The sequence below is a fragment of the Hippopotamus amphibius genome, chromosome 1 (assembly GCF_030028045.1).
Source record: "Hippopotamus amphibius kiboko isolate mHipAmp2 chromosome 1, mHipAmp2.hap2, whole genome shotgun sequence".
In the NCBI taxonomy this organism is placed as follows: Eukaryota; Metazoa; Chordata; class Mammalia; order Artiodactyla; family Hippopotamidae; genus Hippopotamus; species Hippopotamus amphibius.
Genome location: NC_080186.1, coordinates 43,581,783 through 43,602,361, shown reverse-complemented (window position 1 = coordinate 43,602,361; position 20,579 = coordinate 43,581,783). Strand labels below are relative to the sequence as shown.

Sequence of the window (20,579 nt, the reverse complement as noted above, 5' to 3'; positions counted from 1 at the left end):
ACAAAGGTTCCCAAGAGCCTGTAACCATGTCTCAGCCATTTCTGAATTCCAGATTTATTATACATGGTAGGCCTTTATTAAATTCTTATTGAATGAATGAATAAATAAGTGAAAGAATGAAGACCTGTTGAAAACATATAATACACTCTTTTATGGTTTGTAAAATAATTTTTAATGATCTCAATTGATCCTCTTAATAATACCATGAAATATAAAAGGCAAGTATTATTATCTCCAGTTGCAAAAGAAACTGACAATCAGTCAACTTGAATGACTTCACCTGAAGTTACAGAGCTAGTAAGTGGCAGAGTTAAGAACTTTATTTAAGTGGTCTGATTCCTAGACCAGGGCAATTTTGATTAGGTAAAGATTTAAAGTTTAAAATAAAGCTTGCATTTAGGCCTTAATGTCTTTAAAAACAACCACAGCTTAGTTGCACTGCTACAGCCATAGGCAAAGAGACTCTTTTGTTGCTTACTTTACCAGCTGAGTGATCTCTATACCACTAGCTTCCAGTATCTGTTACATTATATAAAATATAATTTGTCATAACTATTTTCCAACCAAGTGACAAAAAATATGCTCAGCATATACAGATACTATAAAAAATAAAGTTACTTGTTAAGTTGATATTCATTTTTTCTGAAGATAATCATGTATCTTATCAATTAACCTATAAAACCAGTAAGTTTACAAGGCAATAAATAATCACTAACTTCATCATTTGTTATTTTGAGCCTTTCCTGTTATAGCCAAAATAAGTAGAGACACTGGCCAAATTTAGCTTAGCTATGCAAAAGACTACTTCTGTTTAATTGTATCACCATGGGTCTCTGAATAGCTCAAGTCTTTGTTTAGTTGTTATGTCTTGGTCATATGGCTTAGAAGAGGGTATTTTTTACATACGTCGATATTCAGCTCCAAGTCTCAACATTAGTCGGATTGGAAACACTTTAGCCCAAGGAGTTTCCCATTTCTGGATGAGAATCCCAAACAAGTAAGGTGGGGTTGGGAGTACTAGGTCTTGCAGTGACTGATAGGTAGACGTCACATATAAGAATCCGCCATGTTCTTTACTGCCAAGGAAACTTTGACTGAAGAAGGAATGTCCCAAGTTGCCCACAACATTCCCTAAAATAAAGAAGTACATTAATTACTATTATAAATCAATCATACTTATAATAATCATTATTATCAGCACTGGGCCAGACACTACCAAACACTAATTTCCAACCTTTCACTATGAAAGACACACATTTATAAAGTTGTTTTTTACATAAAGGGCATTTATTAAATGAAAATTTGTTTTCCAATTTTATCAGGGCTTCTGGTGAGCATAAAATACCTTGCATTATCACACTCTAGTTTGTCTGGCTAAAAGCTAAAAATATTGATGATTAGATTATACAACTTACTGTATGAATTACTTTAGAGGTCTCAGGATAAGAATTATTGCCTCAAATGTTACACCAAAAAACGTTAAGATTAGGTACCTGCTCTCACAGGGTTTACAATCCCAATGAGTAAATAAATTCAATTCATGAACACAATGAATTAGGACATTAAGCACAGCTATATATGAGACATTAAGGGAAGAAAATTTATGGAGAAAGTAGTTCCGCAGATATGATTTATTCTACTTTTGGTTGAGACAAATATGAAACATAAACAATTTAGGGCTTATTTAAATTCATATTAGGGAGTTTTCTTTGTTGCAAATGCACTTAACTAAGCACTTTCTAATTTCAAATATTTTTTGAATGAAACAGTAACAAATCACCCTTCATTACGGAGATGTTTTCCTCAGTTTAGAATTACAAAAGAACTTCCTGACAAGAGCTATTCAATAATGTAACAGCAGATTTGTTCACCAGACATGTGCAAGCTTCCTTTGATACCTCTGAAAGAAATAATAGCAAATACAGAAATCGCCATCAGAGAAATTAATGCTTACTTTCCTTGAAAACTAGTCTATTTGCAGAACAGTTCAATGATGAGACATAGAATCCTTGAGTGAAGTGGAAGCTATGCTGACAGAAGGGACCACAAGTGAAGGGAACACCTCCCCACAAAACCCAGGAACTTTATGGCTGAAAGCCATGTTCACCTGCACATCATCATCTGCCACATACATTTAGGGGTAGTACCCTTGCCCCAGGATTAACAAAATCTGGGGTACTTTCTGGTGGTCCAGTGGTTAAGACTCCATGCTCCCAATGCAGGGGTCATGGGTTCGATCCCTGGTTGGGAAACTAAGATCCCACATGCATGCCTCACTGCGCAGACAAAAAATTAATTAATTAATATTAATTAAATTTAAAAATAAAATAAAATAAATGAGAACCTAGGGGGAAAAAATTCCCAAATCTGGCTTTACATTTAAGCTGCTGGGCCAGATCTATAAAAACAAAATAATCTCCATATCAAGGAAGTAGCATGTTATTTTTTAAAAAATCAGATTTTGGAGTCTCAGAGACATGGGTTTGAACACTAGTTCGATCATTTACTATTATAAGATTGGGGGCAAGTTACTTGACTTCTGTGAGCCTCAATATCTGTGACAATAGGGGAAGATTATACTAAATTTCAGACCTGATGTGAATAAATGATGGAATATATGTAAAATGCCAAATAGCACCTTACACACAGTTTGTTCTCAAAAAATGTTAACTATTACTTTTTTAATGTAAAGGTACATATAATGAATAATCATTATAAAACTTTCTTTGCTTTATCAAAGATTTTAGAGTAAGGTTTTTATAAATTGCCATCTTTTCACCTGAGTTGGGAGGTGAGGAGAGAATAGGAAACAAAAGAGAAAGATTTTTTTTCTCTCCACAATGGAGACTACATCACAGCAGTCCTCTGAAGCTCTAATATGGCATAATGTTTATCTTTCATAAGAATGCCTTAGTGCAGAAATAGAGACACAGATGTAGAGAACAATCATATGGATACCAAGGGGGTAAAGTGGGGGGTGGGGCGGGGGTGTTGCAGTCGGATGAACTGGGAGATTGGGATTGCCATATATACATTATTAATAAGAAAAAAATCAAATTGTACACTTTAAATATATGTAGTTTATTGCATGTCAATTATATCTCAATAAAAGTTCTTAAAAAAAAAAGAATGCCTTAGTGAATACAGCTCAGAGTTTAAAACTGTGTTGGGCTTGGTACTCAAAGCATTCATTCATCATTCCTTTGGGATTTCCGTATTAGAGACTAGAATCTATTACTGGTTATTTTCCCACAGATACTGATAACCTTTCTGCTTCAACCATCTAAAAATCCTCCTCCCCACTCAGTCACACTCAGATTCTTCATTATGTCCCCTTACATTATAAAAATATCTTTTATTATTTCAGTATTTACTTTCTTAAAAATTGAAAAAAATTGGTAGATCTCTATCAATTCTAATGAATGATTTAGTTTAGACTGTCATTTATTACCTCATCTACAAACAAGTAACATTCCATGGGTATACATATTAACAAAAATAAAACACTGGGTATGAGAATTTGATGAAAAAAAGCTTTCATTTGAAGACATAAACTGGAGCACCAACATTAAAAAGAATTCCAAAAGAAGGTGTAAAAGAGAAGTAATATTCAGAGAGAATAACTAAGAATTTTCCAAACTAAAGAAAGAAATGTGTTTTCAGATCAAAAGTACACTTTAAGTACAAAAATTAGCTTAAAAATATTCTAAACACATTTTTTCTAAGTTAATTCTTAGACTGAGATAAACTTTCACATTAAAAAATGAAAGATCAAACTTCATTGTGTTTGAGGTCTATAATTCTTAGTATATTACAAAATTATTAATAAAAACAAAATTCAAAGAAGATGAATGCAATTAACAACATACAAATTAGTAATATAGTGCCTTAAACTTTACATTGCCTTTTGATAAATCTATAAAGTTTACGAAAGAAATTTAAACTAATCAAAAGTGTATCTGAGTTAACCCAGGTGGCCACAATTTAAAGGAACAAAACAAGGAAGACTGCAGAATGAGAGTAGGTGACAAAAAGAGATAATAAAAAGAAAAAGATCTTTGAAAGATCTGAAATTACAGAAACTTCCCAAGTGACCTGCTTGAGTGACCCATGGTATTTCTTTCTCAGGGACCAGAGACTGGGTCTCAGAAACACTCTTAAGCTGACCTAAATAGTATTTTCCCTTGTCTCCAAGTCCCAATGGGAACAGGAAGTCAGGAATAATAAGCACAGCATTTTTATTAAGAGAAGTGTCCTCTCAGGACTCCTTTCCTCCAGGTGCTTTTCTGCCAAATGACAAAAAATGCTTGCTAGTGATATCACACTAATTTACTTACTCCTCCAACTCACAGTTTTTAAATTAAGCCTTCCAATGTGCTGGACCATTTGCTCTAAAGGTTGGTATACAGAGCTGAACCAGATAGATAAAACTCCTGCCCTCACAGAGCTTACATCTTAATGAAGGAAGACAAACAAACAATTTCAGTTAGTAAAGTTAGTGATAAATGTTTTGAAGAAAATACAACAAGGAAGGTAATATGAATGATTGATGGGGGCAGGGGAGAGAATACTTCTTTAGCCAAGAGAGTCAGGGGAAAATCCTTGGAGGAAGAAACATTTGAGGACAGACCTAAATGAAGAGAAGAAATCAGCCAGTAAAGGTCTGAAAAGAACAGCACTCCAGGTCTGGCAAAAGTAAATGCAAAAGTCATGAACTGGAAATGAGTTTGACAGGTTCAAAAGCCACAAAGATGATCAACTGTAGCTAAAGCAAACTAAGGAGTATTAACAGATAAGGTCAAATAGACCTTTAAGGACTAGATTATACAGGACCTTTATAAAACTGGAGTTTATTCTATCGATAACTGCAGTGGGAAGACAATGGGAGGTTTAAGTCAGCTTTAGTTGTGCCATCATATTCATCACTATGTGACTAGGCTACACAAATGTGCTCTCAATTCATAAGGATGAGATTTAGGACACCCAAGGAATAGCTGAGAAAAGATAAACAAGTCTGCAAACATAAAATTGTGAATGATTTAAAGGGAAAAAAATCCATTTTCAAATGTATAAATGATCTAACCTACAAGGTTAATATTTATATTCTGTTCTTATAATTGTCTTCTTGCTTTGTTGTGAAGTTAAATCTAAAAGTTGAAAATCAGTAACAGTGTAAACCTTAATGATTATATAATTATAGTTGATTATTAAATATTAATCAATTCACATTAATATTTCTCTTAAATTAATACTCTTCTTGAAGAGAGAAATATTAAATTGGAAGAATTCACTGAACAATGTACGCAGGATGCAGCACAAAAAAGCAAAGAGAAAAATTATACAAAAGAGCTGTTAAGAGATAATGAAGACTTATTTCAGAGGCTCCAACACTGAAAAGGGGTTCCAAAAATAGACAACACTGGGAACGAAAGAGAAGTAATACTGAAAGAGATAATAATTAAGAACTTTCCAAAGTAAAGAAAGAAATGTTTTCAGATCAAAAGTACACTTTTAGTACTCAGTAGTAAAAATAAAAATAAATCCACATATGTGTACACACATAGGTCCACGGAATAGAATAGAGTCCAGAAAGAAACCCATGCATAGAAGGTAAACTAATATGAATATCTATAAGCAGACAAAAATCAAAAACAAAAAGCACAAAAAATTCTGAAAACAAAACTTTGAGTCTTACCTCATTTCTGGTACAAAAATTACTCAAAATGAATCATCACAGATCTATATGTAAAAGCTATAAGTACACAACTTCCAGAAAAATACAGGTGACCATTTTTGTGACCTTGGGTTAAGGCAAAGATTTTTTAAAACTTCTACTCTTTGAAGGATAGTTAAGAAAATGAAAATCATAAGTCATAGATTGGAACATAATATTTGCAAAACACACTATCTGATAAAGGACTTGTATCCAAAATTTATAAAGTACCAATAACTCATTAAGAAAACAACCCAATTTTTAAACGGGCAAGAAAAAAAAGCTGCAGATGGCAAATAAACCTATGAAAAGATGTTCAATGTTATTAGTCACCAAGGAAATGCAAATTAAAACCACAAAGAGATACCACTAAACACTCATCAGAAAGGCATTTTTTTTTTCAAACAGGAATATCACGTGCTGGCAAGGATCAAGGACAATTGTAATTTTTCATACATTGCAGGTGAACGAATAAACAAACTATGGTACATACATCCATTCAACCATAGGGATGAATCTTCAAAGCACCGTGCTAAGTGAAATAAGCCAGTCACAACAGTGAGATTCCATTTATCTAACCTTCTGGAAAATGCAAAACTACAGGGACAGAAATCAAATCAACAGTTGCCAGGAGCACAGGGTAAGGGGAGGGGATTAAATACAAAGGGACATGAGGCAAGGTTTAGAGATATGAAAATATTATATATCTTGATATTGGTGGTTATTACCTGACTTTATCTGTTTGTCTAGACTCACTGAACTGAATACACATATATTTATATATAGTAATACATGTCTGAAAAGGCACATATTACTGTATATAAATTATACCTCATAAACCCAATAAAAACTCACAGAGAACTTTAGTAGTGGACTTACAGAAAATCAAGGATTAAGAGACAATCCTTAAAGCCAAAGAGAAAACACAAATAACTACCCATTAAAAAAGAAAAAGAAAAAACAAAACAAAACAAAACCTAGATTGCAGGAGATGCCAGAAGATAATGAAGTAATATCTTCAAAGTGCTTGCTAATGGAAGGTAAAAGGAAGAAATGAAGGAATGAGAGAAAGAAGAGAGGAAGAGAAAAAATCTGTTAAGCTAGAATTTTGTAGCCAACTAATTATTCAAGAGTGATGGCAAAATAAACATATTTCAGACATACAAGGACTAATGGAGTTTAACAACCATATATACACTTCCATCAAAAGAACAAATAAAAAGATGTATTTCAGCAAGAAAAGCAAGTCCTAAGGGAAACAAGGGATACTAAAATAGCAGATATGGACAAAATATAATGGCAAATTTAATTAACAATTTTGATTGACCTGAATATTGATATTGATTTTTGATACTGATATTGAAAACTGAATATAACTGAATTAAGTAAAAACAATTTCTTTCTTTTACAAAAGGTAAAACAAACTACAACAATAATAAGAATGGTAAAGGTATTAAAGGAGTAAAGTATGTTTAGGTCTGTGTCATGTTTGGGAGGACAGAAATGCTCTGAGGCAGAATTCTGTCTGCTTCTTTGTGTACATGCCTTGTTTAATTCTGTCCCCTTGCATGGGGAAAACACCTATGAATATGGTGGGTGTCATCCCCATGATTAGGTTACTAAATAACAAACTCCTGAGTTCATTAACAGGGAGATTATAAGAGTGGGCCTGACATATGATCTTTAAATCTAGGTCTAGAGGTCAGAGATTCAAAGCAGGGACACACTCCTGATGACCTGAAAGAAACATCCATGTTGTAAACTATTTATGGAGCCATGAGGCAAGGAAATGCAGGCAGCCTCTAGGAGCAAAAAGTATTCCTCAAACAACAGCTATAAGAAAACAGGGATTTGTAAGAAAGTGAAATCTGCCAACAACCTGAGGAACTTGGGGTCCAAATGAGAAGCCCAGCATGGCTGACACCTTGAGGCACCCTGAGCCAAAGATTCAGCTAAGCTGTGCCTGGACTCCTAACCTATGGAAGCTGTGAGATAATAAGCTTGTGCTGTTTCAAGCAATTAAGTTTGTGGCTTAGAAATATAGTAATAGAAAGCTAATACATACTGAATAACTTAACTGTGTCAAAAAAAAAAGTCATAGTTGAATATTTATGTTGAAAAAATTAAAGGAATCCCAAAGAGACTGCTAAGATAATAGAAACATGGGTGAAAGACATAAACAGGGACATATTTGTCACAGAAGACAAAATACACATGGTGAACAAATATATGAACATATGTTCAGCCTCATTAATAGTTAGTGAAATGCAATTTCAAATGAGACACCGTTTATATTCACCAGACTGGCAAAAATTAAAACTCTGATAATATCAAATGTTGGCAATTCTTACACACTGAAGATGGGGACAGATAGATATAAACTGGTAAACCTCTCTGGGAAACAATTTAACATCATCTAATGAAGTTTAAGATATCCATACCCTATAAACCAGCAATTCTAATCCTAAGTGTACATGTACAAAAAATTTAAGGAACACATCTGAAAAACAGTAAACTGATAAGAAGGGCAAACTATTCATCATAAAGAGAATTAATAAATTGTGGTAAATTTATGTAGTTGGTATAAAATAGTGGCCTGAAAATGAATGAACTAGAGCCATGAAATGAATGCCAGAAACATATGGTGCAGTGAAAAAAGCAAAGCACATAAAATGTGTACAGTGTGATAACATTTGTATAAAGTTTACAAACATACAAAGATACTATAATCCTTAGACATGCAAACATTTGTGATAAAATTACATTAAAAAAAAGCAAGAAAAGCATAATACAAGATTGAAGACAATGGTTACTCTAGGGGTTTGGGGATGTGAAGTCTGGAAGGAAGATAAAATCAGGAAAGAAAGAGACAGTTTCAATGGATTGGTCATTTTTATTTCCCAAATTGGGTATTTTGCTTGTGGGTGGTTACAGCTTGAGCAATTATTAATATACATGTTTATACACTTTTGTACATACCAACTAATTTTTAAAGATAATTAAGGGCATTCAGAAGAAAAGATTGCTTCTATCTGGAAAGATCATCAGGGAAGAACTCATGGAGAAAGAGGTCTTTGATATGACTTAAGAGAACTGACAGGATTCAGACAGTTGGGGTTTTGGGAAATAGCATGAGGCGGCATCGTGATGGCAGGTAATGAAGTAGGAAATCATTAAAGTATACAACAAACCAAGAAATGTTCAGTTTGGCTTCAATGGAAGTATGGGGCGACTACTAGCGGGAAATGAGACTGGAAATACAGGATCAGATTATGTAGCACACTAAACATCAGAGTACACAGTTTATTCTAAAGGCAACATGAAGCCAATAAAGGTTTTTGAGTAAGAGAGGAAAATAACCAGAGATTAACTCCAGAAGAAATAATCTGGTAGATAAAAGTCCCATTTCATTCAAATTCATGTTCTGAATGTCCGTTTGTAAAACATAAGTATAAAACACGGAGGAAGTGAAGGGGAGATGGGGAGAAATAGTATAGAATCTAGAATTTCCCACATCACTACAATAACCAGAAGGCATCCTGAAACTCTCAGAATGTTATTTCTCACAAAATACCATTCTCCCCCTCACTGTGGAAAGCATAGCAATGATGTATGACTGAAAAATTTTATATATACTAAATGAGAAACATACATAGACACACATGTATATACAGACACACACATTATTAATACATGTGGTTTAGATTAAAATCCATAAAAAATTATAAAGAAAGTTCATATAAGGGCTTCTGTGGCCTTCTGAGTGACTTATGGCAGAGAAACCACTAAGCAAGGGATAGAGTATTTAAGGCTCTTACACTCAAGGGAAATTTAATATACAACTTGCTAATTCCATACATTATGCCACACTTAGAAGAAAAATAATGAATTAGGATCATTTTAGAACACTTAAAATATGTTTCCATTTATAAAAAATCACAGTGAAATAATATACTAAGCTTCTACCTTGATTATCTAACCATGGGATTCTTAATAAAACAGGCATAAAATAATAGCACATAGGTATTATGATTATGCCTTTTTAAAAACTGCAATACTATTAATATACACGCATAGGCAACTGACATAATGCAAAGAATACTTTAGTCCTAATTCTGTCACCAACTACGTCTGTGATTTGGGCATGCCATTAACACTTCTAGGTTTCATTTTCCTCATATGAAAAATACAAGAGTTATACTAGATAATCTAAGTTCCCTACTAGTTTCAATATTTTGTGCGCTGTGAAATGATTCCCATTCAAGGAGGGAGTCTTACAGCTCACTCGTTTATGCTATTTGAAACATTATTCACTAAAATATGTATGTATATGCCCTCATCTCATAGGTAACATTTAAAACAGCTTAGATGTATTACAGCCTCACCTTAGTCTTACTTCGTCTTACTATCAGTCCCAAGTGATTTTTGTTTTGGAGTTTTTGCATTTTAATACGATAGTTCAAAATGTACTCTACTGATATATAAAGATATTTTTAAAAAATCAGTAACCGTTTATGGTAAACATATATTTTAATGACTCATGTAATGATTCCATCTTTTCCTTGCTGGTATTTCTTGGAGCTCCATTCATAGATCTAGTCTCTTCACACTGGCCTATCCCATTCACAACCATAGTTTAAAACTATCATGTAAATGCTGGGACTTCCAAATCTGTGTTTTAGCCTGTATCTACCTCCTGAGGTCCCTATCTATGTATTCATCTTCCTTTTACATATCACCATCTGTTGCCATTATTTGAAATTCAACACAATGAACAAAGAACTCTTCTCTCACTCTTCTGCCACATATGCTCTTCTTCCTCTATTCACTGCCTCAATGAATACGAAGTCACTCAGGTGCCCAACCCAGAAATCTGAAGCCAACTTTAACTTCTCCCATCTCACTCCTCATATCCAATTAGTTATGAAATCCTGTTGAACTGAGGCATCACTCTTTTATACCTCTTCGATACTCTTTATTCCCACTGCCATTATGTAACTTGAACCCCGGTAATATCCTAATTTCTTGCTGGATCCTGACAATAGCTTTTTTAAAAATCAATTTAAAAGTAACAAGTGTTGGCAAGGATGTGAAGAAAAGGCAACTCTATTACATTGCTGATGGGAATGTAAATTGGTGCAGGCACTATGGAAAACAGTATGGAGGTTTCTCAAGAAATTAAAAATAGAACTACCATGTGATCCTACAATTCCACTTTTGGGTACTTATCTGAAGAAAATGAAAAAAACTAACTAGAAAAGATATCTGCACCTCTATGTCATTGTACTATTATTTACAACAGGCAAGACATGGAATTAACTTAAGTGTTGATGGATGAATGGATAAAGAAAGCATGGTATATATATATATATATATACACAATGGAATATTATTCAGTCATTACAAAGAAGGAAATCCTGTCATTTGTGACAACATGGATAGACCTTGAGGGCAATATGCTAAGTGAAATAAGTTAGAGAAAGACAAATACTGTATGATCTCACTTATATGTATAATCTAAACAAACAAACAAACAAACAAACATACACTGAACTCATTGATAGAGAACAGACTGGTGGTTACCAGAAGCAAGGGTTGAGGGGTGAGTGAAATGGGTGAAGGCAGTCAAAAGGTACGAACTTCCAGTTATAAGATAAAAAAGTACTGAGGATGTATGTACAGCATGGTGACTATAGTTAACAATAATGTACTGTATATTTGAAACTTGCTAAGAGAGTAGACTTTAAAAATTATCATCACAAAGAAAAAAAATTTGTAACTATGTGTGGTGATGGATGTTAACTAGACTTATTGATCATTTCACTATATATATATATCGAATCACTATGCTGTACACCTGAGACTAACATAATGTATGTGTCAATTAGATCAATAAAAATTTTAAGTCAATTTTATTGTGGTATTATTTACATGCAATAAAAGCTACAGATTTTAATTATACAGTTCAATGAGTTTTGACAAATGTAAACACCCATGTATCCACTATCCCAATCAAGATACAGAACATTTTGGGAGATTGGTTCAAGATGGCAGAGTAGAAGGACGTGCACTCACTCTCTCCTACGAGAGCACCAGAATCACAACTAACTGCTGAACAATCATGGACAGGAAGACAGTGGAACTCACCAAAAAAAACACCACACATTCAGAGACAATGAGATGGTAGGAGGGGTGCAATCATGATAAAATAAAATCCCATAACTGGTGGGTGGGCAACTCACAAACTAGAGAACAAGTATACCACAGAAGTCCACCCACTGGAGTGAGGGTTCTGAGCCCCATATCAGGATTCCCAACCTGGGGGTCTGGCAATAGGAGGAGGAATCCCCAGATATTCAGACTTTGAAGGCCAGTGGGATTTGATTGCAGGACTTCCACGGGACTGGGGAAAACAGAGACTCCACTCTTGGAGGGCACACAAAAGGAGTGTGCACACCAGGATCCACGTGGAAGAAGCAGTGACCCTATAGGAGACTGAACCAGACCTACCTGCTGGTGCTGGAGGGGGACCTGCAGAGTTTGGGGGCAGCTGTGGATCACCAGGGGGATGGGGATGCTGGCAGTGGGAGTTCTGGAAAGTGCTCATTGGCATGAGCCCTCCCGGAGTCTGCCATTAGCCCCGCCAAAGAGCCTGTAAGCGGCAGTGCTGGTTTGCCTCAGGCCAAACAACCAACAGGGAGGGAACTCAGCCCCATCCATCAGCAGAAAAGAGGATTAAAGTTTTACTAAGCTCTGCCCACCAGAGCAACACCCAGCTCTACCCAACACCAGTCCCACCATTCAAACAGCATGCACAAGCCTCTTAGCCTCATCCACCAGAGGGCAGACAGCAGCAGCAAGAACTATATTTCTGCAGCCTGTGGAATGAAAACTACAGTCACAGAAAGACAGACAAGATGAAAAGGCAAAGGACTTTGTACCAGATAAAGGAATAAGATAAAACCCCAGAAAAACAACTAAATGAAGTGGAGATAGGCAACCTTCCAGAAAAAGAATTCAGAATAATGATAGTGAAGATGATCCAGGACCTTGGAAAAAGAATGGAGAAGATGCAAGAAATGTTTAACAAAGAACTAGAAGAATTAAAGAACAAACAGAGATAAAGAATACAATAACTGAAATGAAAAAATACACTAGAAGGAATCAAGAGCAGAATAACTGAGGCAGAAGAATGAATAAGTGACCTGGAAGACAGAATGGTAGAAATCACTGCTGCAGAACAGCATAAAGAAAAAAGAATGAAAAGAAATGAAGACAGCCTAAGAGACTTCTGGGACAATATTAAATGCACCAAGATTCACATTACAGGGGTCCCAGAAGGAGAAGAGAGAGAGAAAGGATCTGAGAAAATATCTGAAGAGCTAACAGTCGAAAACTTCCTTAACATAGGAAAGGAAATAGGCACCCAAGTCCAGGAAACTCAGAGAATCTCAGACAGGATAAACTCAAGGAGAAAAACGCCAAGACACACAGTAATCAAACTGACAAAAATTAAAGACAAGTTATTAAAAGCAACAAGGGGAAAAAGATAAATAACATACAAGGGAACTCCCATAAGGGTAACAGCTGATTTCTCAGCAGAAACTCTGCAAGCCAGAAGGGAATGGCACAATATATTTAAAGTGATGAAAGGGGAAAAGCTACAACCAAGAATACTCTACCCAGCAAGAATCTCATTTAGATTTGACAGAGAAATCAAAAGCTTTACAGACAAGCAACAGCTAAGAGAATTCAGCACCACCAAACTAGCCATACAACAAATGCTAAAGGGACTTCTCTAAGTGGGAAACACAAGAGAAGAAAAGGACCTACAAAAACAAACCCAAAACAATTAAGAAAATAGTAATAGGAACATACATATCGATAATTACCTTGATGGTAAATGGATTAAATGCTCCAATCAAAAGACACAGACTGGCTGAATGGATACAAAAACAAGACCCATATATAGGCTGTCTACAAGAGACTCCCTTCAGACCTAGGGACACATACAGACTGAAAGTGAAGGGATGGAAAAAGATATTCCATGCAAATGGAAATCAAAAGAAAGCTGAAGCAGCAACAGTCATAATCAGATAAAATAGACTTTAAAATTAAGAATGCTGCAAGAGACAAGGAAGGACACTACATAGTGATCAAAGGATCAATCTAAGAATAAGATATAACAATTATAAATATATATGCACCCAATATAGGAGCACCTCAATACATAAGGCAAATGCTAACAACTATAAAAGAGGAAATCAACAGCAACACAATAATAGTGGGGGACTTTAACACCCCATTTACACCAATGGACAGATCATCCAGACATTAATCCAAATTAATAAGGAAACATAAGCTTTAAATAGCACAATAAACCACATATATTTAACTGATATTTATAAGACATTCTATCTGAAAACAGCAGAACACTTTCTTCTCAAGTGCACATGGAACATTCTCCAGGATAGATCACATCTTGGGTCACAAATCAAGCCTTGGTAAATTCAAGAAAACTGAAATCATATCAAGCATCTTTTCTGACTAAAATGCTATGAGATTAGAAATCAATTATAGGGAAAAAAACTGTAAAAAACACAAACACATGGAGGCTAAACAATACGTTACTAAATAACCAAGACATCATTGAAGAAATCAAACAGGAAATCAAAACATACCTAGAGACAAATGACAATGAAAACAATGATCCAAAAACTATGGAATGCAGCAAAAGCAGTTCTAAGAGGGAAGTTTATAGCAATGCAATCCTACCTCAAGAAACAAGAAAAATCCCAAATAAACAATCTAACCTTACACCTAAAGAACCTAGAGAAAGAAGAACAAACAAAACCCAAAGTCAGTAGAAGGAAAGAAAATATAAAGATCAGAGCAGAAATAAATGAAACAGAAACAAAGAAAACAATAGCAAAGATCAATAAAATTAACAGCTGGTTCTTTGAGAAGATAAACAAAACTGATAAACCTTTAGCCAGACTCATCAAGAAAAGAGGGAGAGGACTCAAATCAATAAAATTAGAAATGAAACATGTGAAGTTACAATGGACACCACAGAAATAAAAAGCATCATTAAGAGACTACTACAAGCAACTATATGTCAATAAAATGGATAACCTGGAAGAAATGGACAAATTCTTAGAAAGGGAAAAACTTCCAAGACTGAATTAGGAAGAAACAGAAAATATGAACAGACAAATCACAAGTAATGAAATTGAAACTGTGATTAAAAATCTTTCAACAAACAAAAGTGCAGGACCAGATGGCTTCACAGGTGAATTCTATCAAACATTTAGAGAAGAGCTAACACCCATCCTTCTCAAGCTCTTCCAAAAAATTGCAGAGGAAGGAACACTCCCAAACTCATTCTATGAGGCCACCGTCACCCTGATACCACAACCAGACAGAGATACTACAGAAAAAGAAAATTACAGACTAATATCACTGATGAATTTAGATACAAAAATCATCAACAAAATACTAGCAAACAGAGTCCAACAACACATTCAGAGGATCACACACCATGATCAAGTCGGATTAATCCCAGGGATGCAAGAATTCTTCAATATATACAAATCAATCAATGTGATATACCATATTAACAAACTGAAGAATAAAAACCATATGATCCTCTCAATAGATGCAGAAAAAGCTTTTGACAAAATTCAACATCCATTTATGATAAAAACTCTCCAGAAAGTGGGCCTAGAGGGAAGCTACCTCAATATAATTAAGGCCATATATGACAAACCCACAGCAAACATCATATCAATGGTGAAAAACTGAAAGCATTCCCTTTAAGATCAGGAACAATACAAGGATGTCCACTCTCGTCACTACTATTCAACAATGTTTTGGAAATCCTTGCCACAGCAATCAGAGAAGAAAAAGAAATAAAAGGAATCCAAACTGGAAAAGAGGAAGTAAAACTGTCACTGCTTGCAGATGACGTGATACCATACATAGGAAATCCTAAAGATGCTACCAAAAAGCTACTAGAGCTAATCAATGAATTTGGTAAAGTTGCAGGATAACAAAACTAACACACAGAAATCTCTTGCATTCCTAGACATTAACAACAAAAGATCAGAAAGAGAAATTAAGGAAACAATCCCATTCAGCACTGCAACAAAAAGAATAAAATACCTAGGAATAAACCTAACCAAGGAGGTAAAAGACCTGTACTCAGAGAACTACAAGACACTGATGAAAGAAATCAAAGATGACACAAACAGATGGAGAGATATACCATGTTCTTGGATAGGAAGAATCAACATTGTGAAAATGACCATACTACCCAAAACAATCTACAGATTCAATGCAATCCCGATCAAATTACCAATGGCATTTTTTATAGAACTAGGGCAAAAAGTCCTAAAATTTCTATGGAGACATAAAAGATCCCGAATAGGCAAAGCAATCTCGAGATAAAAAAAGAGCTGGAGGAAACAGACTCCTTGACTTCGGACTATACCACAAAGCTACAGTAATCAAGACAATATGGTACTGGCACAAACACAGAAATATAGATCAGTGGAACAGGACAGAATGTTCAGAGATAAACTATGATCAACTAATCTATTACAAAGGAGGAAAGGATATACAATGGAGAAGACAGCCTCTTCAATAGTGGTGCTGGGAAAACTGGACAGCTACATGTAAAAGAATGAAATGAGAACATTCCCTAACACCATACAAAAAAGTAAACTCAAAATGGATTAAAGACCTAAATGTAAGCCCAAACACTATAAAACTCTTAGAGGAAAACATAGGAAGAACACTCTTTGACATAAATAACAGCAAGATCTTTTTTGACCTACCTCCTACAGTAATGCAAATAACTGGGACCTACTGAAACTTAAAAGCTTTTGCATAGCAAAGGAAACTATAAGACGAAGACAACCCTCAGAATGGGAGAAAATATTTGCAAACGAATCAACAGACAAAGGATTAATCTCCAAAGTATATAAACAGTTCATCCAGCTCAATATCAAAAAAACAAACCCAATCAAAACATGGGCAGAAGACCTAAATAGACATTACTCCAAAGAAGACATACAGATAGCTAACAGGCACATGAAAAGATGCTCAACATCACTAATTATTAGAAAAATGCAAATCAAAACTACAATGAGGTATCACCTCATACTGGTTAGAATGGGCATCATTAGAAAAATCTATAAACAATAAATGCTGGAGAGGGTGTGGAGAAAAGGGAACCCTCTTGCATTGTTGGTGGGAATGTAAACTCATACAGCCATTATGGAAGAACAGTATGGAGGTTCCTTAAAAAACTAAAAATAGAATTACCATATGACCCAGCAATCCCACTACTGGGCTTATACCTAGAGAACACCATAATTCAAAAAGACACATGAACTCAATGTTCATTACAGCACTATTAACTACAGCCAGGTCATGGAAGCAACCTAAATGTCCATCAACAGATGAATGGATAAAGAAGATGTGGTACATATATACAATGGAATATTACTCAGCCATAAAAAGGAATGAAACTGGGACATTTGTAGAGACATGGATGGACCTAGAGACTGTCATACAGAGTGAAGTCAGTCAGAAAGAGAAAAACAAATATCATATATTAACGCATGTATGTGGAATCGAGAAAAATGGTACAGGAACAACCAGTTTGCAAGCCAGAAATAGAGATATAGATGTACAGAACAAATATATGGACACCAAGGTGGGAAAGTGGGGGGCAGGGGAGGATGAACTGGGAGACTGGAATTGCCATATATACATTACTAATAAAAAAAATATCAAATTGTACACATTAAATATATACAGTTTATTGTATGTCAATTATATCTCAATAAAAGTTCTGAAAAAAAAAAAGAAATTATTCTGAATAAAGTATGAGCTTTAGTTAATTAAAAAAAAAAAGATACAGAACATTTATATCATCCCAGAGAGTTCCCAGGGCTCCTCTATAGTCAATTCTAGCACTTGCACCCCCACATCACCCCCAGCAAACACTGATCTACTTTCTATTACCACAGATTCATTTAGCCTGTTTCAGAGAATCAGATAAATATAATCACATAATATGTACTTTTTTGTGTCTGGCTTCTTTTGTTCAGCATTACTGTTTGTGAGCTTCATCCATGTTGTTGCATATATCAGCAGTTTGTTTATCTTTCATTGTTATGCAGTATTCTAGTGCTTATCCACCATAAGTTTGTTTACCCACTGTAACTGCTCTACCTGCTACCAGACATACAGACTTTGATCCATTTTCATACTGCTTCTAGAGTCATCTTTCTAAAACACAAATCTGGTTATGTCACTCATTTCTTTCAATGGCTCCTCACTGCCTGCAGAATAAAGGACAAACTCCTAATCAAGACATTCATGAACCTCCCATGCTCTAGTCCATGATGCCCTCTAAAAACCCATAGAAACATGCAATTTCAATATGTTCAAACTGAGGGGGAAAAAAAGAATGTTTCAAGTAATTTCTGGAATGAAGTTAAGGCCTAGAGGCTCCAGTTGACTTCAAATTAACCCCATATATTTTGGAACTGACACAAATACTGAACAGTAAATACTGAATTGTACTTCACAGGTATCATGTGGTCAGTTTCTAACACAGCATCTTGCCTTAGTGTAATATTTTACCTAAATTATCATAGAGACTAATTAAGACATAAAGGCATAATTTTTTATGCATAAGCTATAATCACATTAAAGATGCAATTTTATATCATGCTTTTATACTTATTTCAAGAGCATTTTCCATAAAAATATTACTCTTTATAGCTAAAAAATATTCTAAAAAAGATGCATTCATCTAAAAAGTACAACACACTCAAACTTTTTTCCTATAGCTGGGCAATTAGTTTGCCTTTAAGTTTTTGTGTTAAATTTAAGTAATGTTATAAAAAACACTTTCATGTAAAAAGTGTATTTTACATTTCAGATAGTTTCTTTGGCATGGAATCCCACAAGGGGAATTACCTGCATTCAGAAAGTATGAATAATTTATTATTTTAACATACTTATAAAACATTATCCAATAATATATGAAAATAATTTTAATACCTTTGCTACCGTCACCCCACCCCACCCCACCTTTGTTTCTCAGAGATAATCTCCTTTACTACTCATTTGTTTTAGTTCTTATACTACTCTTTCCCTATTTATCAACTACAGATATTATTTTTTGACTTTTATCAGGATAAATGAGAACTTGGCTCAATTACACTACTTGTTACCTCCTCTGTTAAATCAGGGGAAGGTTAACTTCGTAATGTCAAATAATACACTTAAATATATTTCCTCTCTCAACTTTTCATAGTATGTCTTTATATTAGTATCCTTAGTCTTTTCCAACTTCTAATAGCCATGTGTTTACTTTCACATTGTCATTAATAATATTTACAATATATTTTGAAAACATAATAAAGTTGTCCATGTTAATGCTTTTTGAAACTTAAAACTTAAATGAATATTTACATTATGATTATATAAATATTGTTATCTGAAGTAGTTATCATTATGCTTCCTTCTACCAGATACCAATACTATGTCCCCTAAGCCCCTCAAAGCAAAATATTTTTACATCATGGTCAATGGATTATCTTACAACACTGATTCTAGCCATTGTAAAATAATAACAACTGCATCACATAAAGTATTAAAATTTATAACTTCCTCAAATCATGCCAAGTTCTAACTTGCCAATAATACCAAAGTCCAATGCTAGGCTTTCAAATTCAAGACTATTATTTTGCATCTGAGTCCAAAGTTTTTTTATCATCTGTAAATGGTGCAGACTAAGTCATAAAGTATCCCCACCTGCCAGAGCATCCCGATAAAGCTGCACAAAATGGTTAAAGATATCCTTCGGCAAACACTTTTCATCCGGTAGACACTGCAGAAGAATGACTATCTCAGACTGACCCACTGCATGCATTCCCTTGGTTGTGAAACACCAGCACTTCCTGTTCACATCTACAGGTGAAATAAAAATACACAAATGAAGACATTCTTCTCAATCCTTACCCTTAAGAAATGCACAGAAATCTTTGTTATAATACACCAAAGAATAAAATAGATCACGCTGTTATAATACACCGAAGAATAAAATAGATCACCAAAGAATAAAATAGATCAACTGTGAACTGTCACTGCACTGAGCCAAAGGACTATTGCAGAAAATAAAACATACTGATGCCTCCTGCTCTAAGCAAACACTTAGAAAAACAATTGGAAGGGAAGTAAAAGAAGTAATAGTGAAAGAAAGTGCACTAAAAACCTTTAACTTCTATTATAAAAAGGTATAAGTAGAAACAACATTCCATTAAAAATGAAAGAAACCAAGCTACGCATCCTTGGCTGTAATGCTTAAAGGATATATTCTGCTATGTATATACACATATATATATACACACACATACATACATACATATACATATACACACACACACAAAATTATTAAATCACTCTACCAAGGGAAATAATTATTTAATTAAAACTAGAAACAAGAAAAAAAAAATAAAAGCCATTATTATAGCCTTAGATTCAGGCTATGGCCTAAAGAAAATATATTTTGATGTACACATTAAATTTAACCTGTGACTGAAAGAGTCTAGCTATTTAAAATTACAGTCCTTCCTGGAAGAATATTCCAGATAATCAGCAAGAAGACTTTACTTGACTTCACCCTATAAAAAGTGATGAAATGGATGGCTTTTCTGGACTAATTACTTCCACTTCTTTACTTTAAGGCTATGGAGAGTCACAACAGCACAAGCTATATGTAGTTTAAAATAATATTCAATCCTTGATACTTTTATTATTTGTACTCCAACACAAGATCCCCAAT

At 34.5% G+C, this 20,579-nt stretch overlaps 1 protein-coding gene across 7 annotated transcripts in view; it reads right to left on the bottom strand.

Annotated features, from left to right (window-relative positions):
* ZFYVE9 (zinc finger FYVE-type containing 9) overlaps nucleotides 1-20,579 on the bottom strand; it is a 193,486-nt gene that overhangs the window by 44,768 nt on the left and 128,139 nt on the right. For all 7 annotated transcript variants that reach the window (XR_009049626.1, XR_009049625.1, XR_009049627.1 and 4 more), the window contains 2 exons: nucleotides 19,550-19,705; nucleotides 907-1,131 (listed from right to left, as the gene is read on the bottom strand). Coding sequence is in view for 3 of the 7 variants with exons in the window: in XM_057710762.1 (XP_057566745.1) it covers nucleotides 907-1,131; nucleotides 19,550-19,705 (381 nt within the window). In the remaining 4 variants the exon portion in view is untranslated. The remainder of the gene's footprint in view (nucleotides 1-906; nucleotides 1,132-19,549; nucleotides 19,706-20,579) is intronic.